Raw genomic sequence first — 22,307 nt, 5'->3', positions numbered from 1 at the left:
ACCTTCTTGCAAATCATATTGAGGGCTACGGTATATCTGGGTCTCCATTCGGGAGTACCTAAAGGGGCCGCCGCGTGTGCGGATCACTGGACTGGATGGACCTCGATCTGATCCGGTGAGGGCTTTTCTTATGTTCTTATGACACAAAAACCTGCAAAAGAGAAACTCAGTGTCTGTAGGTTTTCGTTTTGGACGCAATGGTCGGGATGACTGGTTAAAGAGGGAATGGGAACCTTGAGAAAGCCCTTAGAACCACACGGGCGAAACATGTTGGTGATTTGGTGATTCTACCCCCCCCCTGAATAGAGTCTATGGCACAGCTAAGTACTTTTAGTACATATTTATCTGAATAGGTTAAATTATTTCTTAAAATATCTAAAAACAATTTCTACACTGGATCCAATGACGAGTGGGAGCATAAAGCCCAGCACAATGAGAGAGTTTGAGTGCGTGGTGGCCCACTGAGGACCAGTAAGATGTATAAATACTAGAGAATAAAGTATGGCAAAACTATGGGATAATGTCTGACAGTTGATTACCGTATTTTCACGCATATAACGCGCGCGTTATACGCGTTTTTACCTACCGCGCATACCCCTCGCGCGTTATACGCGTGAGCGCGGTATACAAAAATTTTTTTTACATAGTTCCCACCCCGCCCGACGCCCGATTCACCCCCCCCAGCAGGACCGCTCGCACCCCCACCCCGAACGACCGCTCGCACGCGCTCCCACCCGCACCCGCATCCACGATCGGAGCAAGAGGGAGCCCAAGCCCTCTTGCCCGGCCGACTCCCCAACTCCCCGACAATATCGGGCCAGGAGGGAGCCCAAACCCTCCTGGCCACGGCGACCCCCTACCCCCACCCCCCACCCCGCACTACATTATGGGCAGGAGGGATCCCAAGCCCTCCTGCCCTCGACGCAAACCCCCCTCCCTCCAACGACCGCCCCCCCCAAGAACCTCCGACCGCCCCCCCAGCCGACCCGCGACCCCCCTGGCCGACCCCCACGACACCCCCACCCCCCTTCCCCGTACCTTTGGTAGTTGGCTGGACAGACGGGAGCCAAACCCGCCTGTCCGGCAGGCAGCCAACGACGGAATGAGGCCGGATTGGCTCATCCATCCCAAAGCTCCGCCTACTGGTGGGGCCTAAGGCGCGTGGGCCAATCAGAATAGGCCCTGGAGCCTTAGGTCCCACCTGGGGGCGCGGCCTGAGGCACATGGGCCCAACCTGACCATCTGCCTCAGGCCGCGCCCCCAGGTGGGACCTAAGGCTCCAGGGCGGGTGAACGGAGAGTCGGGACAGCGCAAGGAGAGTCGGGGCAGTGCACGGAAAGTCAGGGCGGGTGAACGGAGAGTCGGGACAGCGCACGGAGAGGCGGGGCAGTGCACGGAAAGTCAGGGAGGGTGAACGGAGAGTCGGGACAGCGCACGGAGAGTCGGGGAGGGCAAAAGGAGAGTCGGGGTGGCCAGAGGAGAGTCGGGGCGGGCGAAAGGACAGTCGAGCTGCATGCGCGTTATACGCGTGAGCGCGGTATACAAAAGTTTTTGTACATAAAATCGTGGCTTCTGCGCGCTATACCCGTGTGCGCGTTTTACACGGGTGCGCGTTATCTGCGTGAAAATACGGTATTTAGATGTAGGAAAAACCTGGCACATCATTGAAACACAAACTGCCAGGATTCAGTCAGCAGCAACCCTACCTAGGAAAAGGCAGAACTTCAAACATCACACCAGCCTAAAGCCCCAATACTCCCGAAGTGGGAAGAACAGAACTAGCCAAACTGTGACAGAAGAGAGAACAGGAAGCAGAAATGCATTTCCTCCTGTACTAAGCTAAATCCCAAGAAAGAGAAAAGGAAAGAGTGAGCAGGAACTGGGTAACTTGGAAGCTCTGGTTTAATCCTGGGGAAAAGAGAGTGAATAAGCAGCCAGAAGCACAGAATCAGTGTCTCTTGCCGCCAGGCCACATTTCGGGTCAATCCAGACCAGCACCAGAATCCGAGAGCTGTGCCTCTTTCGGTCAATGGATTTTACTGGTGTTTCTAAAATGTTCTCCCTTTTTTAGTTTAACCATTAATGCATTTCTACATTGGCAACTCACAGACAGAATTTTAGGCCATGAAAATTTTCTAAATAGCAGAGAAATCAATAACTTCAGCATCAGCTGGTCCAAATAGAAATCACCAGATATTTAGAAACATGACAGCAGATAAAGGCCAAATGGCCCTTCTAGAGTGTGGAAGACAACAGAACTGCAGTGATGGTGTACAGGACGCCAAGTCTTTAATAAACAATAATAAAAATAGAATCATTTCCCCGGGTCTACCTGGTTCCTGTTTTTCTCCAGAGGAGACTTGTCCTAATGGTAGACTTCCTTTAGGAGAAAACACAGCTTCAGACCACAGATAAAATCCCCATTAGAGTGTAATAAAATCCAGCCAGTTGAGTTTCCTATTGAGAACTTGTCTAATGAGGAAATTCCTCAGAATATAACTTTAAAAAATATATGGACAGTGGTTAAAAGGTCTGAAGCTTTACTACAGGGTCCAGTACAAAAGCTTTGTGTTTTTTCAGATCAAGTAGTGTCTAAATTGGAAAAAACAGATGAAAAAATTATTGGAAGGAGCAGTTAAAAAATTAGAATCTCAGATGGGTACTCTACAACAAACTAGTACCTCTGCAATCAAGGATAGTCTTTGGTTGCGTAGACATATGGAAAATCATATGAGAGCTTCTAATCTGAGACTATTGAATTTCCCATAATGCTCATTGCTCTCTCCTGAGATACATAAGAACATAAGAACATAAGAAATGCCTTTGCTGGGTCAGACCCTAGGTCCATCATGCCCAGCAGTCCGCTCACGCGGTGGCCCAGCAGGTCCAGGACCTGTGCAGTAATCTATCTATACCCCTCTATCCTCTTTTCCAGTAGGAATTTGTCTAATCCTTTCTTGAACCCCAGTACCGTACTCTGCCCAATCACGTCCTCTGGAAGCGCATTCCAGGTGTCCACCACACGTTGGGTAAAAAAGAACTTCCTAGTATTTGTTTTGAATCTGTCTCCTATCAACTTTTCCGAGTGCCCTGTTGTTCTTTTATTATTTGAAAGTTTGAAGAATTTGTCCCTCTCTACTCTCTCTATGCCCTTCATGATCTTATAAGTCTCTATCATATCCCCTCTAAGTCTCCTCTTCTCCAGGGAAAAGAGACCCAGCTTCTCCAATCTCTCAACATATGACAGGTTTTCCATCCCTTTTATCAGACGCGTCGCTCTCCTCTGAACCCTCTCGACTAACGCCATATCCTTCTTAAGGTACGGCGACCAATATTGGACGCAGTACTCCAAATGCGGGCGCACCATTGCCCGATACAACGGCAGGATAACCTCTTTCGTTCTGGCTGTAATACCCTTTTTGATTATACCAAGCATTCTATTCGCTCTCTTAGCGGCCGCTGCACACTGTGCCGTCGGCTTCATTGTCATGTCCACCATTACCCCCAAGTCCCTTTCCTGGATACTCTTATTCAATAATATCCCTCCCATTGTATAGTTGTACCTCGAGTTTCTGCTCCCCACATGTAATACCTTACATTTCTCAACGTTGAACTTCATCTGCCATCTCGTCGCCCAATCTTCTAGTTTGTTCAAGTCCCTTTGCAATTCTTCACATTCCTCTGTAGTCCGAGCTCCATTAAATAGTTTAGTGTCGTCCGCAAATTTTATTATCTCGCACTTCGTCCCTGTTTCTAGATCATTTATGAAGATATTAAATAGTAGCGGCCCGAGCACCGAGCCCTGCGGGACACCACTCGTGACCCTCCTCCAGTCGGAGTAGTGGCCCTTCACTCCTACCCTTTGTTTTCTACCCTCCAACCAGTTTCTGATCCATCTATGTACGTCTCCTTCCACCCCATGGTTCTTTAGTTTCCGGAGTAGGCGTTCATGGGGCACCTTGTCAAAGGCTTTTTGGAAATCTAGATATATGATGTCAATGGGGTCTCTTTTGTCCATCTGTTTGTTAATCCCTTCAAAGAAGTGCAATAAGTTTGTTTGGCACGATCGTCCCTTGCAGAAACCATGCTGGCTGGCTATCAGAAGTTCGTGCTTTTCAAAATGTTGATCAATGCTTTCTTTTATCAGTGCTTCTGCCATTTTCCCAGGAACTGAAGTCAGGCTCACTGGCCTGTAGTTTCCCGGATCACCTCTTGATCCCTTTTTAAAGATGGGTGTAACGTTGGCTATCTTCCAATCCTCCGGGATCTCGCCTGTTTTCAGGGATAAGTTGCAAATTTGCTGCAGTAGTTCCGCTATCTCCTCCTTTAATTCCTTCAGAACCCTTGGATGTATGCCATCCAAGGGTACTGATACTACTTAGATACTACTTAGAAAATATTTTAAAGAGGTTCTACAATTGGGCAATGCTGAAACTATTATCTTGAATAGATGTTTCTATCTCCCAATGAGGGGATCGGTTAACCAAGAGGATGGTACATCCGATGAATCTAACCATTGGATCCATTGGAAAATTTAATATTATTTCTTGAAACAAGTTACAATGATATTTCAGATCATGCCACCCTCTTAGTTACCTTTGCCTCAGAGAATTGTAAAAGTATGGTGTTGTGGGCAGAAACTGCAAATGCTTCCAGACGTTTGCAGAGCCACCCAGTTTAGGCGGAAACAATTTATTCAATACAAAATCTCGTGTATTATCATTGGGAGCAACTTTTTTCTTAAAATTTCCTGCTAAATGTATGATTACTTATTCAAATATGTCATATGCCTTTTTTGAACCTGATCAGTTGGAAAGATTCCTGATAGATAGGGAAACGGGTGCTCAAACTAAAACTTAAAATAGAGATATACAGGCTTTTTTCTTCTTCTTTTATTTGTTGGTTATATATGTTCAAGGATGACCTCTTTCTCTTCCTTGATGTGGACTCATATTGCTTTAGAATACTGTATGTATTATAATTGTTATATTTAATTAAATAAATAAATAAAAATAAAAATAAAATCATGAAACAGTTTGTATCCAAAAGGACTTATAAGTTTCATGATTTTATTTCTATGATTGTTTATGAAAGACTTGGCGTCCTGTACACCATCACTGCAGTTCTTGGTTTTGTTCTTCCATCTAGAGAGTGTGGCCCATTTGGACTCTGAAGGCTCATACAAAATAATCATTCACTATGTTCTTATCAGGAACTTTCTTTGCTATATAATTTACCACAGTCTCAATATTTAAATGGTAGAGACTCACTCAAATGATCAAAAAGAGCTCCATCTCTCTTTCAAAGCTTGAAAATCGGGCCCATCTTCAACTATTATGTAACAAAATCACAACTTGGTGGTAAAATTATTTCCAGCACATACCAACAAATGCATAAAACACTATTTCTGATATGTAATGGCGCAGTTAGCTCTTGGGAGACTGACTTCAACATACAAAGACAAGAGATTGATTGAAATTCTTTCTGGTGTAAAGTGACGAGACCAACTCATTCCGCTTGTCTTACACAAGGCCTTCAGGAATCATGTGAGAAAACGGAGAGCTGGTCTCGCATGCTGTCCTTTTATTTAAAAATTGGGGGATGAAAACTGGCCAACACCACAATCCATTCTGAATATAAATGAGCCCCTCTCGTTATTCCTGATAATTTACAAATTATTCTCCATCCTTAACTCTTCCAGACTGCCACAAACCCTTCTTGGACATAATTGTATCTAATGCAATGAAAACGATATTGGGATCCTGGAAAACGTCCACAAATTTGAATGGCATGTTCTGGCCAAGTTCACAAATTTGCGCTTGTCTGGGCCAAATTCACAAATCTGAACTTGCTCGTTAGGTCAGGCTCAGTCTCTGGCGGTATTCAAATCCAGACTGAAAGCCCACCTATTTGAAGCTATGTTTAAATCCTAACCCTGCCAACATACGAGTATCTGTCTTTCATCCCCTCAGTGATCCCCTCCCACCTCTTCAGCCCCCTCCAATTCCCTCCTTGAGCACCAAGTTCAGACTCCCTTTTGCCTTGTGTGTCTCTCATAATTAGATTGTTAAGCCCTTCTGAGCAAGGACTGTCTCTTAAACGTACAATGTGCAGCACTACGTGCGTCTGGTAGAGTTTTAGGAATAAAATTGTTGTTAAAATTTCAGAGAACATGGATCTATACAAGAAAATTAAATGCTTATGGCTCCCTCTGAGTCCAATCTGTCTAAAGATAATTCATTTTTACCGAGTATAGTAGATTCCTTTGAATTCTCACTTGTATGCCTTTCTAGAGTATACTGTTGAGGTTATTTTCTTTTTTTGTATTGCATTCTTATTTCTAATCTTAATGTATATTTTCTGTAAACCGCTTAGAACCTAACGGATGTAGCGGTATATAAGAAATAAATTACATTACATTACATTACATTCTGGATGCTACAGAATTACATTTTCAATAAAATATTTGAACAAAAAAAAAAAAATAGCAGAAAGAGAGAGAGACAGAGACAGAGTGCCAGATGGACTAGTGCTGGGACGGATCCAGTCTTACCAGTACGTAATTTGCATTAATATAGTCGGTGCTGGGGTCATTTCCTATATATTGAAGCCTCACCCTGGAATGATCATCTGAAAGGAGAAGGAAGAGGTGAGTGAGGAAGGAGCAAATGCAGGGGCTGTGAAGCGGAGGATGAGACGCGGTGTGTACTTACAGGGCAGGACATTGTTGTATCTGTTCTTGGTCCTGTTCACTGTCTGCTCCGCTGCTGTCCTTGATTGGGTTGTGCCCACCGAGGCGAGATACTGTGGGGTAGGGAAACAGAGAGACAATTAACCTGGCACAACGCACCCTCATATCCTAGGGACATTCCATGAAATTAACAGGCAGCAGATTTAAAACAACATTTTACAAAGCAACACGCTAGCGGTGGGCTTTGTTGACAGAGAAGTTTGTTATTAATTGGGGTCAAGTGACTCAAAAATGTTTTGTTTCCAGTTAGAGAATGACATGGTGACAAAATTCATCACTGTTTCCGTGCCCGTGGATAACCGCGGGAAACCATCTCCATATCATTCTTTAAGGAGAGAGGGAAGAATCAAGAGTATGAATGGATACAACCGCTGACCCTCGAACCTTGTGCTAAAGAATGTTGGTCTAGAAGGACGGAAATGAGATAGATATTAAAAGAATGAAACTAATATATAAAAAAGGTAAATTTGAACATGTCATTCCCCTTCTCAAAGAGGCCCATTGGCTTCCCATCAATCATCGCATCACCTACAAAATCATCCTACTCTCTTTTAAAATTAAACTTTTCCATCAACCACTATTCCTCGATAAACTACTAATTCCACAAAGTTCCCCTCGTATATTAAGATCTACCGACCAAAAACTCTTGTTTATTCCTTCTTTAAAATAATTTTACTACACCCGAAAAACCAACTTCGCAGTAACTGCCCCCACTCTATGGAATTCTCTCCCACAATTTCTACGGGACGAACAAAATCTAATTAAATTCAAGTCTGGCTTAAAGACATTCTTATTTCAAGATGCTTTCAATTGAACCTAGATCACTCTTTTTCTCTTTTCAAATCTTCTTTTTTTTTTTTGTCTCTCTCTCTCCCTTTTTCTACCTCTTACTGCGAATAAGTACTTGCTCCAACAATGCCACCCTATCCCTCACGTTCTACCCCTTCCCCTCCCCCCCTCTTTCACTAAATTTTGTAACTTCTCCCCTCCTCCCCTCACTTTCCTCACTATCCAGTTTGTCTAGTCTATGTCATCTATGTTCACTTTAGCTTATAACATTTTTAGCCTATACAAAACATTGTTAACCGGCCAGATATTCACTTGATGGTCAGGATATTAAAAACTAATAAACTTGGAAAATTGGAAACTTGGGATTGCTTCCCACGGTTTTCCATGGAGATGGGAAAGGTGATGAATTTTGTCACCGTGTCATTCTCTATTGCCAGTCTTGTTTTGGTTAGTCGTCACTTTCGTTTCAGGTACAATGTCATTAAGCGTGCGTGTCTTCTTCGCAAACAGTGTGAACTATAATTGGCGAATAAAAAAAACACAAAGTGTCATGTTTTTTGCTCATTTTCATATAAGAACGTTTTGCATTTGCTGTAAACATCAGTCCATCCGTAACATTTATCAGTCGGGTAGACTCGGGCTCACCACCTCTCACTTCCAGACGTGAGCACTGTCCATTGGGATCGACCAAAAGCTTTCAGTGTCCCGGAACGGCCACCGTCAGAGATAGGATACTGGATTTGATGGACCTGGAGTTCAGAGCGTGAAATAAGCCACTTGTGCCCCTGAGAACCAAGAGACCTTGGCAGCCCCAGAACTGGTTTGGAATGCGGACCGCTGTTGCTCATCCAAACAAGGAATTTGACTCTTGCTGTGGGTTTTCACTATAGGCGTTCTTTAGTCGCTTTTGGGGACATTCGGACCTTCTGAACTGAACTGACTAATGTCTAACCATATGTACCAGGAGACAGAGAGATCCCTTGTGTGACACAATAGCTGAATCATAAAGTCCCAACTATGACACTGGGTTTGTGAGCAGAGCCGTCTTTTCCGAGAAGGAATGATGCTGATTTTTCCTACTCTGTGGGATTATTTTTTGTGTATGGGGAGGGGGCTTCTTTGTGAATATATAATAGATAGATAGATAGATAGATAGATAGATGCAAAGAAAGGTGTTCTGCATGTTTATAGACAGATAGATATGAAAACATACTACTGATGTTCATTAAGGATACTCAGACAGGGCCACAAACACCGTGTGATTCAATACCCACCTGATACTGATCAGCAAAGCCAAAATCACTGTCTGCAGCCTGCTGTTGGAAATAGTCAGGAAAATCTTGCACACGGATGGTAGAGGGGATGCTGTTGAGAGGCAGAAGAGAAGTAAGTGACCCCCCATCTTAAGGCAGCAGAGGAATAGAGGAGGGGAACAAGGGCAAGAGAGGGGGGAGAAGTGGGAGAGAGAGGGCAGGAAATGGTGAGAGTGGCAGAAAGAGAGAGAGCGAGGAGGAAGCGGCAGTAATAGAGAGGGAGAGAGTCACAGAAGAAAGAAACAGAGACACCAAGGAAGACAGTTAGAAAATCCCAGTCTGTATTACTCTGGTAACTCAAGAACAAATTGCCCAACTGGGAGACAGTAAGGAGAGAGGGAATCAACATGGATTCACTAGGTCTTGTCAGACAAATCTGATCAATTTCTGTGACTGGGTGACCACAGGATTGGATAGAGGATGTGCGCTAGATGTAGTGTATTTAGATTTTAGCAAAGCCTTTGATAGTGTTCCACACAGATGTCTAATAAATAAATTGAGTGCCCTCAGGATGGGTCCCAAAGTGATGGGCTGGGTCAGTAACTAGTTGAGTGGAAGGCGACAGAGGGTAGTGATCAATGGAGATTGTTCTGAGGAAAGGGATGTTACCAGTGGTGTGCCTCAAGGTTCTGTTCTTGGGCCTGTTCTTTTTAACATTTTTATAAATGATATTGCTGAAGGGTTGTCGGGTAAGATTTGCCTCTTTGCAGATGATACCAAAATCTGCAATAGAGTAGACACGCCAGATGGTATGAATAACATGAAGAAAGATCTAGTGAAGTTTGAAGAATGGTGTGAAATTTGGCAGCTAAAATTTAATGCTAAGAAATGCAAGGTCTTGCATTTGGGCTGCAAAAACCCGAGGGAACGGTACAGTTTAAGGGGGTGAAGAACTTATGTGTACAGTTCTGGAGACTGCACCTTCAAAAAGATATAAAAAGGATGGAGGTGGTCCAGAGGAAGGCCTTCGTGATAAGGCATATGGGCACAGACTTAAAGATCTCAATCTGTATACTTTGGAGGAAAGGCGAGAGAGGGGAAATATGATACAGACATTTAAATACCTATGTAATGTAAATGCGCATGAGTTGAATCTCTTTCATTTGAAAGGAAGCTCTGGAATGAGAGGGCATAGGATGAAGTTAAGAGGTGATAGGCTCCAGAGTAATCTAAGGAAATACTTTTTTACAGAAAGGGTGGTAGATGTGTGGAACAGTCTCCCAGTAGAGGTGGTGGAAACAGAGACTGTGTCTGAAATTCAAGAAAGCCTGGGATAGTCATGTGGGATTTCATTGAGAAAGGAAGAGATAATGGTTACTGCGGATGGGCAAACTGGATGGGCCATTTGGCCTTTATCTGCTGTCATGTTTCTATGAGACTCACTTGGTCATGGTTACTGGAGAAATCCCAGGCTCTTTCTTGTTTCTGAGAAAGTAAAACACAGACAAAGCTTATGAAGCAGCTGCTCCTGTTACCAAATTCCAGATGGGAAAAGTACTTTGAGAATCTATCTCACCTTCTGCGCCAAAGTACCAAGAAAACCAGGCATGCCACCAGCAGCAGGAACAGCAGCACCCCAAAGATGGACCCAACGATGACCCCTGTACAAAGAAAGAGAAGAGAGTCAAGGCAGGCATGCATCCAATGATTCTCTCCTCTCCCCATGGGAAGCCTGCTAACCCACCTTCGTATCCCACTGGTGACACAAGCTCCCACTCTGAAACCTAGAATGAGTCCTGGGGCTGATCTAGCTCGCTAGGACTGGTTGCAGGTGGGTCTAAAGTCGAGGGGCACTGAGGAATGAAACATGGTGCAAATGAAGAGACCTTGGACCGAGTCTCCTACCAGAGCCGGAATCCTGCGACCGAGGAATCAAATGGATCCCAGAGACTAGAAAAAGGGTTGCTGAGAATAGTGAAGTGGTTCTCAGCACCTCGAAGGCTGTTCAGATCTGTGATACTCCACTCGGAAGTGCTTATTGATATGAAGTGACTGAACCAGTTTAACTGGTGTAAAATGCGTGCATATTCTGACTTTGGACTGGGCCTGTTTGTGTTTATAGCAGACTGGATCTGCTCTGCAGTCACAGGCCTGTCATGAGTCCTTCAAAATACCTGAATTTATAACTAAGAGGCCGAACGATACCTGGGGAAACTTACACTAGAGTTTTGGAAATTTCTATGCTGAAGAGAACTTCTCTACCTGATACTGTTACTCCTGTTGTTTAAAAAGTACCCAACCTGGAAAGAAACCTTAGTTTAAATGTACTTAGCCTCATTTAGGTCCCATTACTGCCACCAACTCTTGTTTTAATACCTTCGACAAGCTACCGAGAGCTGTGGCAGCTGCTGACCCACTAGTGCCACCAAGTCTTGATTTATCTGAGGTTTTTGGACTTGAGACCCCTCTTTGCTTAGGCTAAAAATACAAACCCTTTCTGACAGAGACCTTATGACTGTATTATTATTATTAATTATTTATATAACGCCTATCAATGGAGGTTGTCTAAGCGGTTTACATTCAGGTGTTCAAGCATTTTTTTCCTAACTGTCCCGGTGGGCTCATAGTCTATCTAATGTACATGAGAACATAAGAATTGCCATACTGGGACAGACCGAAGGTCCATCGAGCCAAGTATCATGTTTCTAACAGTGGCCAACCCAGGTCCCAAGTACCAGGCAGAAACCCAAAGAGTAGTAACATTCCAGAGCTGAGATTGTAAGAGCCAACCTCCCCAGTGATGTCACAATGGCTCGACTGTCCTAGACTTGGCTCACATAAAAACTGGGACAGACCGAAGGTCCATCAAGCCCAGTATAGCAGCTAATCCTGGCCAACAGTAGCCAACCCAGGTCCCAAGTACCTAGTTAGATCCCAAGAAGTAAAACAGATTTTATGCTGCTCATCCTAGGTGTAAGCAGTGGACTTCCCAAAGCCATCTCGATAATGGCCTCTTTTAGGAAGTTAGCCAAACTTTTTTTTTAAACCCTGTTAAGCTAATTGCTTTCACCACATTCTCCGGCAACAAATTCCAGAGTTTAATTACAAATGGGGCAATGGAGAATTGAGAGACTGGAAGCAATTGAGAATTGAGAGGCTGGAAGCAATCAACTGATTAGCTTTATAATGAGGTGCCATGCTGCTGACCTGTGTTGTCAGTGTAACAGGTGATAGAGTCCGATTCTGCCTTCTTGCCATAGGCCACGGTTTCCATGCTGATGGTATACAAAGCAGCTGGCTGCAACCCTTTCACCTCCACTTCAGTTTCAGTGGTACCAACACTGACATGCCGCTCCTTGTTCACCAAAATCCAGACCTGGGTGACAAAACCTTTGGGAAGGTTCCAGAAGACTCGTAGGCTGTAAGCTCCATTCCGTTGGGAACAACTCAGCACCTGCACTGTGCCTGGGTCTGTGGGAGGGAGAGACACAGTCAGAAAACTGGGAAAGAGACAGCTCTCTGAGAGAGTGGGCAGAAACTATCCCTTTCTAGAGAAAAATGGAAGAGACAGTCCCTTCCCAGAGAAAGAGAGGGAACAGATATAGACCTACCTAATAGAGAATGACACGGGGACAAATTTATCCCCGTCCCCACAGGAACTCAATTTCCCCGACCCTGAGAGTTTTGTTGCTGTCCCTGTCTCTGCCCCATTCCTGTAAGCTCTGCCTTAAGTGCACAATCCTTTATCTTTATCTTTATTTAAAATGTTTGATTAAACGCTTATCCAACAGTACAAAGGGCTGAACAAAATTTAAAAATTACAGAAAGACAGATGTATCTGCAATATTAAAACATATATGTATTAAATTGTTAGACAAACCAGGACTAAACAGACAAACACTAATCTTTGAAACAATATGGGAAGGGGCGGAAATACAATTTTATAGCAAGAATATATTAAAGGGAAATACAATAGGAGAAGGGAATTAAAATCATGAAAAAGATTAGAAAATTAGTGGCCTAAAAATAAAAAAACATTTGGATTTATTAAGGTAGGTAGCTAACTCATTAGCAATTATATGCATCCTTGAAGAGAAAACACTTTAAACCACTCTTAAACTTCTGCAAATTACATTCTGCTCTTAGATATAAAGGAAGAGAGTTCCAAGTCAAAGGGGCGGTTTCTGAAAAAATAAGGGCGCGACGAGTACCAATTATCTTCAGAGATGGGACACTGAGGGTATGCTGGGATGCTGATCTTAAGGCTCTAGGGCAGGGATCTCAAATTCCCTCCTTGAGGGCTGCAATCCAGTCGGGTTTTCAGGATTTCCCCAATGAATATGCATTGAAAGCAGTGCATGCACATAGATCTTATGCATATTCATTGGGGAAATCCTGAAAACCCGACTGGATTGCGGCCCTCAAGGAGGGACTTTGAGACCCCTGCTCTAGGGGGATCATAAGGGATCAAGAGTCTGTCTATAAATGCCAGGGAGTTTGTTTGTGGAGTTTTAAAAGTCAAGAGAGCGATTTTATATGTTATTCTGTGTAAAACGGGCAACCAATGTGCTTTTTGTAATAGCGGAGTGACAGGATCAAATTTATTTGAACCCGTTATAATTTTTTATGGCTGTATTTTGAATGAGTTGGAGACGTTTTATATCTTTTAGACATGTACCTTTTAATAGTGAATTACAATAATCTATTTTAGATATTACGAGCGAGTGAATTAACACATTGAGAGATTTAGCATCAAGGAGAGGAGCTAAAGATGTAATGTAATTTGTAATGTAATTTATTTCTTATATACCGCTACATCCGTTAGGTTCTAAGCGGTTTACAGAAAATATACATTAAGATTAGAAATAAGAAAGGTACTTGAAAAATTCCCTTACTGTCCCGAAGGCTCACAATCTAACTAAAGTACCTGGAGGGTAATAGAGAAGTGAAAAGTAGAGTTAGAGGAAAAATAAAAATAAAATAAACATTTTAACAAGACAGCATTGATCTAAATACTTTGGAAGGTAGAAGAGAGGAGAGAAAGGAATAGAAGCAGAAGGGGGAGCCGTTGAACAGTAGAATTCTGGAGAAATTTAAATGATAGAAATAGAACAAAACAAAGACAAAAGGCAAAACAATAGATAAGATTAAAGATAAATCATAAGCTGGAAAGAAAAATAAAATAAAACTTTGTCTTCAATCCACGGTTTCAGCGTCAGTGATGAAGTGGAGCAAGTAAGTTTAGGAGGAGCGATTGACGTTTCCAGAAAGGGCTTCTTCAGGGAAGAGACTTGGCCGACAGTCCCAGGATGCCTATGTCTCCTCCCCTGCGATGTTCTCCCATCCATGCATTCCCTCCCAGACACACTGCCCGTGCCCCAGCCGCTCCAAGGAGGCTGCCCCAGATGAGGCCCACGGTGAATGCAGGATTCTCTCCTCTGCGGGAAAGCCGCCCGGAGCCGACAGTCGATCTTCTTAGCGGATTGCATGGGGGGAAGAGTTCACACTCTTGGTAGGATCGGGTCTGTGTGCTCTCGGTGGTTGTGGCTGGTCTCGTTGCTGCTTAAGATCTAATCATTCTTAGTTTATAAAAACAATTTTTAACCAGTGCACTAATTTGAGGATGGAATGAAAGTTTATTATCAATTAAAATACCAATATAAATTAAAGTGTTTGAGGCTTGTGCACTTGAGGACGGAGCTTGCAGGAATGAGGCAGGGACAAGAAAAGAACTCGCGGGGATGAGAAAATGAGTTCCCGCGGGGACTGAGAAAAATTTCTCCCCATGTCATTCTCTACTACCTAGACAAACAATGGGATTAGACCAGGGGTGTCAAACTCAATCACATAAGGGGCTGAAATCTAAAACACAGGCTAAGTCAAGGGCCGAATTTTTTATTAAGATATTTAGGCCCTCTTTTACTTAAGGTGCGCTGACCGATTAGCGCACGCTAACACGTGCATGTTAGTCTATGGACGCGTTACCGTTTAGCATGCACTAATTTGGTTAGTGCACCTTAGTAAAAGAGGGGATTAGTCTTAGGAGCAGTATAGATCCTTCCTTACCCTTAGACACCTGTGGCGCAGTCAGGCACTTGGGTGGAGCGCCCTGCTCCAAACTAGCCTTTACACTAGGACTGGGTCTTTCTGCCTGCAAATAGGTACTGCAGCGTGGTGAGGAGCTTGGAGCGGCACCGAGACTTTGGCTGCACAGTCAGGCACTTAGATGCGGCACTGTCACCGCGGGCCACATAAAATGGCCAGGCGGGCCGGATTCGGCCCCTGGGCCTTGTGTTTGACATGTGTGGATTAGACCTTATAGAGCAGTGGTCTCAAACTCAAACCCTTTGCGGGGCCACATTTTGGATTTGCAGGACTTGGAGGGCCGCAGAAAAAATAGTTAATGTCTTATTAAAGAAATGACAATTTTGCATGAGGTTAAACTCTTTATAGTTTATAAAACTTTCCTTTAACAGTTAAAAGGAAAGATATATAAACTATAAAGAGTTTTAACTCATGCAAAATTGTCATTTCTTTAATAAGACATTAACTATTTTTTCTGCGGCCCTCCAAGTACTCTATTTTTTTCTGCAGCACTCACATTTAAAATTCAATATCTTTTCTTTCTCAAAACTGGCACATTTCAATCACTAAATTGAAAATAAAGTCATTTTCCTACCTTTGTTTGGTAAATTCATCAGTCTCTGGTTGCACTTTATTCTTCTGACTGTGCATCTAATACTTCTTCCCTTCTTTCAGCCTCCTGTATGCTTCCTCTCCTCCAGACCTCATTCCCTCCCCCAACTTTTTCTTTCTTTCTCTGTCTGTCTTTCTCTGATTCCGTGCCCCATTTTTTTGCTTTGTTTCTGGTTCCCTGTCCCCCCTCCTTCTTTCTTCCTTCCTCTGTGCCCCATTTTTTGCTGGCTTCCCCCCACCCCACCTTCTTTCTTTCTTCCTTCCTTCCTGCCCTCCCCATGCCACCGCCGCCGCGGAATAGGCTGCTGCCACTACCGCTATCGGGAACAGGCAGAGATCTCCCTGCTTCTCTTCTGCACCGGGCCGACCAACTCTCGCCGCCCGACGTCAATTCTAACATCGGAAAGGACGTTCTGGGCAGCCAGGCAGCGATTGGCTAGCCAGAACGTCCTCTCGACGTCAGAATTGACGTCGGGCCACCGCAAGTTAGAGAAGGTTAGAGAAGCAGGGAGATCAAAGAACACGGTGCCGGCCTGATCCCCGATGGCAGCAGTGAGAAGGGAAGGGAAGCAGGTTCGGCACCACTACTCTAGACGAGCCGCGAGCTGCACTCTAGGGAGAGCAGTGGACCGCCCCCTCCTTGGTACGCCACTGGAGCAGCAGCGTGTCTGGCCGGCTCGTTCGTTCAAAGCCGCAGGTGGCGGCTCCTTGCGAGATCCGCGCCTGCGTCTGAAGCCTCTCTGATGTTGTAACATCAAAGAGGCTTCCGATGCAGGAGTGGATAGCACAAGGAGCCGCCAACCCGCGGCTTTGAACGAACGAGCCAGCTGCTGCTCCAAAAGGAAGAGAATGATGCCTCCAGACCGCGGGCCGCAAATAAAACCTGGAGAGCCACATGCGGCCCACGGGCCGTGTGTTTGAGACCGCTGTTATAGAGAGAGAGATGGAAGGAAGAGACAATCCCTATATAGAGAAAGAGAGATGGAACGACAGTCCTTTTCCAAAGAGAGAGAAGGGACAGAGCTAGTCCCCCACCTAAAGAGATGGTGAGATGAGACATCTTTTGGAGAAAGATGGAGAGAAGAGACATTGCCTTCTGAAGTCATACAGAAAAATAAACATTTCCTTCTCCAAGAGAAAGAGTTGGGTCCCTCCTAACTCGCTGCAGATGGATGCTTATCTGTCTCTCTTTCTTTCTGCATTCAAGAATTAGTGATTATTCAACCTACCTGTCAATATCATCTGGATAAGGAAAGGGCTGAAGGTCTCTATCGTGTTCAAGGTGTTACGCTCTCTTCGCAAGTGACCCTCTCCTCTTGCGGCAGGGCTGGCCCCGGGTGCGCTGGTCTTAAAGCTTCGGAACTTCACGGTGTAGTTTGTCCCTGGGGTGAGGTTACGTAGGGTCCAGTTCCTCGCAGATGGGTCCATGATATTATCAGTCTTCACAACCGTCTCATCACTGGTGTTGGTTACCATGACCTGGAAGCCACTGAGCTGGTTCACGTTCCCGCTCGCCAGCTCCCAGGAAATGAAGACGCTGGTGTTTGTAGAGTTGGAAATCTTCAGGCTTCCAGGAGTCTGTGGAGCTGCAAAGGGGAAGGAAGAAAAAAAGGTGCTATAATCCCCTGTGCCACTATAGAGCACTAGCAGAAACACAGACAGAAATGGGGGCACCAGAGGAGGGGGGAAGAAAGGGTGAATTATTCTGGTAGATTTGAGTCACTTGTACATGATTGAAGTTTTACAACATATGGCTGAAAAAATTATTTCCAATTGCTGTATGTTGTTCATGTTTTAAGTAGTTTTTGTGAGTGGAAGCAATCTGTAGGGTGGAGGGGCAGTTGTAGAGGTACAGATTTCGGGTGTGGTGGCAGCTTGGGGGGCATAATTTTTGGGCATGGAGAAGCCTGTGAGGGGTAGTTTGCAGAGTGGAGAGATAAGAACATAAGAGCTGCTGTACTGGGACAGACCGAAGGTCCATCAAACCCAGTATCCTGTTTCCAACAGTGGCCAACCCAGGACCCAAGAACCAGGCAGAAACCCAAAGAGTAGCAACATTCCAGAGCTGAGATTTTGATGTCATAATGCCTCATTCCACCAATGCCTAATAGCCAACCTCATTAGTGATGTCACAATAGCTCAATTGTCCCATACTTGGCTCACAAATGAACATAAGAGCTGCCATACTGGGACAGACTGAAGGTCCATCAAGCTCAGTATCCTGTTTCCAACAGTGGCCAACCCAGGTCCCAAGTACTAGGCAGAAACCCAAAGAGTAGCAACATTCCAGAGCTGAGATTGCTCCTTTGAAAGGGTTTCTGTGAGTGCCTAGCTCATCATAAACCTGTCCAGGAGGAGCCCCAGCCAGTCAGTCTTTCAGGATATCCACAATGAATATTTACGAGATCAATTTACATACACTGCCTCTTTAAGAACATAAGAATAGTATTAATGGGTCAGACTAATAGTCTATCTAGCCCAGTATCATGTCTTCACGAAGGCCAATCCCAAAAACCTGGCAAAAACCCAAATAGTAGCGGCATTCCATGCCACCAATCCAAAGCAAGCAGTGGTTCCCCCCCATATCTGTCTCAACAGCAGTTTATGGACTTTTCTCCAGGAACTTGTCCAAATGTTTTTTATAACCAGCTGCATTAACCGCTCTTACCACTTACTCTGGTATGAATATTCGCAGTGGATATCCTGAAACCCCTGGCCTGCACTGAAATGAGCATTTGAATGTCTTTTTAGAGTGCATTTTGGGAAAGAGTTTGAAAGAAATTCCTCTCAATTTGTCGTCATTAAAGATGGGGCTGACCATGTTCCCCACAACACAAAGACCCGCATTCCTCTGGTGACTCTGGTTGCACTTTATTCTTTTGACTGTGCATCCAATACTTCTTCCCTTCTTTCAGCCTCCTGTATGCTTCCTCTCCTCCAGACCTCATTCCCTCCCCCAACTTTTTCTTTCTTTCTCTGTCTGTCTTTCTCTGATTCCGTGCCCCATTTTTTGCTTTGTTTCTGGTTCCCTGTCCCCCCTCCTTCTTTCTTCCTTCCTCCGTGCCCCATTTTTTGCTGGCTCCTCCCCACCCCACCTTCTTTCTTTCTTTCTTCCTTCCTTCCTGCCCTGGGGTCGAGAGATTCTCCTCACCCCTCCGTGGAGAGAGTCCACACTCACCGGTCTGGGCCCAGATATAAGCCGGCACGCTGCTCACGGCCTCGATGACCGAGCTCACGCTGACATTGTACAGAGTCCCAGGATCCAGGGAAGATATAGTGAAGTTCATTTGCTTTTGGGACACATTGGCACTCTTGCTCTCCCAGGTCACTGTGTAGCTGTAAAACTCTCTGTTGAAATCATACGGAGCCAGCCAAGACAGAAGGATTTCACTGGCGCTAACAGTGACCTCGGTCAGATTCTGGGGACTGTTAGGCACTGTGGAGAGACAAAGACGTCAATAGATCGAAAACACTCCCCATTTCCTTCCCAACCCCCCCCCCTCGTTCCCTGCAACGCTCCAACCCAAATCATCTCCACAGTGGCATATTAAGGGAGGGGCAGGAGAGGGACAGTCTGCCCTAGGCATCGCCTTCGTAGGTGTGTGGCACCCGGTCTCCTCTATGCTCCCCCCCACTCCTTCCTCTCCCCCCACTGCCACGTGCGCACACCGCTTCCCTTCCAACGTACCTCTGTAACATTCCTTGTATGAGCAGCAACCTCCAACCTGTTGTCGCGCATGTGTGGGCTCTTCTTCGGATGTCACTTCCTGGACCCGCGTCAGGAAAGCCCATGCAGGCACAACATCAAGGTGGGGTTGCTGCTCATGCCAGAAATGTTACAGAGGTATGGGGGAACGGGGAAGAAGTGTGTAGAAGTGGAGGGAACAGAGAAGAGGGTGGGTGAGGGGCACCATCGCCGTGGGCGCCTCTCCCCCTCGCTACGCCACTGTATCTCCCTTCCATCAGTCTCTTCATTGCTTTCTCAACCTCTGCTTCGGCTGTTCCCTGCACCGTTTCCTATAGTACTCCCTGCTGAGAGAGGCTGGACCTGCAGGAGCAGTGAGCTCCCCAACACCCAGCTCTTGAACCATTCCCTTCAGCACCTCCTCCTGGGAGAGGCTGGGACTGCCCCAACCCAAAACTTTACCCCATTCCCCACAGTGGTCACATATTCAGCACCCTTGCCTTGTTCTCTCTAGCTCTTCCCTGTTGAAATGTTAGCAGAAACTACGACTGACTCAGCAAAACGTTGGACTCATAGAGCTTTGGCATCTTCTTGGAAACAAACTTACAGGTTGTAGCAGTGACGGACGCATTCCTGGTGCTCTCTACCCCGTCAATGGTCACAGTGTATATGGTGAAGGTGTACGACACTCCTGGGGCTAGTCCGGTCACAATCCAGGATGTACTAGCGGAAGATGTGCTCTTATTTTTTGGGAGACCTGAGCTGCTGGTTACCATAATCCTGTAAGTGTAGGAGTCATTGGATGTAACATTGGGAGCAGTCCAGAACAGAGACACGGACGTCTCATTTTTGTTATCCACTTTCACACCTGAAACTGGGTACGGAACTAGAATGCAAAACAACAAATAGAAAATATTACACAGGGAGAATAATTTACTGTATATACAATATCCAGAGAACGCCTCACAGACAGACACCCAGTGACAGAAATGCCCAGAGACCATCCAAGAAACAGGACTACACAAAAAACACAGTACACACAAAGACACACAACAACACAGGTATACACAGAGAAACAGAAACACAAGTACACATTGAGTCACCCAATAACACAGGTTTATAAAGAGGAAAAGAAACACAAGAACACATAGACACACCCTACAACTTGGGTATACAGAGTGAAACAGAAATCCATGTACACACAGAGACTCCCTTCAACAATAGGTATACACAGAGAAACAGAAATACATGTATACATACAAATACCCAACAACCCAGGTGTACAGAGTGAAAGAGAAACACAAGAATATGCAAAGACACTCAACAAAAGATATAGACACTGGTACATGGAGACACCCAGAAGCACATGTACAAAGAGAGAGAGAGAGATGCACCGAGACACTCAAGACACCCAGCAGCAGAGAGAATGAAATGAACTTACCTGTTGTTGCATTGGCGGATGCACTCATTGTGCTTTCCACCCCGTCACTGGTCACAGTGTATATGGTGAAGGTGTACGACACTCCTGGGTTGAGTCCTGTCACAATCCAGGATGTATTAGCGGAAGATGTGCTCTCATTTTTCAGGAAACCTGAGCTGCTGGATACCATAATCCTGTAAGTGTAGAAGTCATTGGATGTATCATTGGGAGCAGTCCAGGACAGAGATACGGACGTCTCATTTTTGTTATCCACTTTCACATCTAAAACTGGGATCGGAACTAGAATACAAAACAATAAATAGAAAATATTACACAGGGAGAATAATTTACTGTATATACAATATCCAGAGAACGCCTTACAGACAGACACCCAGTGACAGAAAACACAGAGACCCTCTTCAACAATAGGTATACATAAAGAAACAGAAACACATGTATACATACAAATACCCAACAGCCCAGGTGTACAGAGTGAAAGAGAAACACAAGAATATGCAAAGACACTCAACAAAAGATATAGACACTGGTACATGGAGACACCCAGAAGCACATGTACAAAGAGAGAGAGAGATGCACCGAGACACTCAAGACACCCAGCAGCAGAGAGAATGAAATGAACTTACCTGTTGTTGCATTGGCGGATGCACCCGTGCTTTCCTCCCCGTCACTGGTCACAGTGTATATGGTGAAGGTGTACAACACTCCTGGGTTTAGTCCTGTCACAATCCAGGATGTACTAGCAGAAGATGTGCTCTCATTTTTCAGGAACCCTGAGCTGCTGGATACCATAATCCTGTAAGTGTAGGAGTCATTGGATGTATCATTGGGAGCAGTCCAGGACAGAGATACGGACGTCTCATTTTTGTTATCCACTTTCACATCTGAAACTGGGTTCGGAACTAGAATACAAAACAATAAATAGAAAATATTACACAGGGAGAATAATTTACTGTATATACAATATCCAGAGAACGCCTTACAGACAGACACCCAGTGACAGAAAACACAGAGACCCTCTTCAACAATAGGTATACATAAAGAAACAGAAACACATGTATACATACAAATACCCAACAACCCAGGTTTACAGAGTGAAAGAGAAACACAAGAATATGCAAAGACACTCAACAAAAGATATAGACACTGGTATATGGAGACACCCAGAAGCACATGAACAAAGAGAGAGAGAGATGCACCGAGACACTCAAGACACCCAGAAGCAGAGATAATGAAATGAACTTACCTGTTGTTGCATTGGCGGATGCACCCGTGCTTTCCTCCCCGTCACTGGTCACAGTGTATATGGTGAAGGTGTACAACACTCCTGGGTTTAGTCCTGTCACAATCCAGGATGTACTAGCAGAAGATGTGCTCTCATTTTTCAGGAACCCTGAGCTGCTGGATACCATAATCCTGTAAGTGTAGGAGTCATTGGATGTATCATTGGGAGCAGTCCAGGACAGAGACACGGACATCTCATTTTTGTTATCTACTTTCACACTTGAAACTGGATCCGGAACTAGAATACAAAACAATAAATAGGAAATATTACACAGGGAGAATAATTCAATGTATATACAATATCCAGAGAATGCCTCACAGACAGACACTCAGTGACAGAAATGCCCAGATACCATCCAAGAATACAAATCACCCAACACCACAGGTATACACAGAGAAACAGAAACACAA

The 22,307-nt window shown here is 44.8% G+C and overlaps 1 protein-coding gene across 1 annotated transcript in view; it reads right to left on the bottom strand.

Annotated features, from left to right (window-relative positions):
• PTPRH (protein tyrosine phosphatase receptor type H) overlaps positions 1-22,307 on the bottom strand; it is a 61,703-nt gene that overhangs the window by 5,472 nt on the left and 33,924 nt on the right. The window contains 12 exon segments of the mRNA XM_033961452.1: positions 6,554-6,630; positions 6,714-6,804; positions 8,815-8,905; positions 10,237-10,278; positions 10,370-10,454; positions 12,001-12,264; positions 16,719-17,075; positions 18,668-18,925; positions 19,782-20,060; positions 20,616-20,894; positions 21,239-21,514; positions 21,859-22,134. Of these exon segments, the coding sequence (XP_033817343.1) occupies positions 6,554-6,630; positions 6,714-6,804; positions 8,815-8,905; positions 10,237-10,278; positions 10,370-10,454; positions 12,001-12,264; positions 16,719-17,075; positions 18,668-18,925; positions 19,782-20,060; positions 20,616-20,894; positions 21,239-21,514; positions 21,859-22,134 (2,375 nt within the window).

This window comes from Geotrypetes seraphini, chromosome 10, assembly GCF_902459505.1.
Source record: "Geotrypetes seraphini chromosome 10, aGeoSer1.1, whole genome shotgun sequence".
Classification (NCBI taxonomy): domain Eukaryota; kingdom Metazoa; phylum Chordata; class Amphibia; order Gymnophiona; family Dermophiidae; genus Geotrypetes; species Geotrypetes seraphini.
The sequence above is the reverse complement of the archived record's forward strand: the minus strand, read 5'-3'. Positions and strand labels throughout refer to the sequence as shown.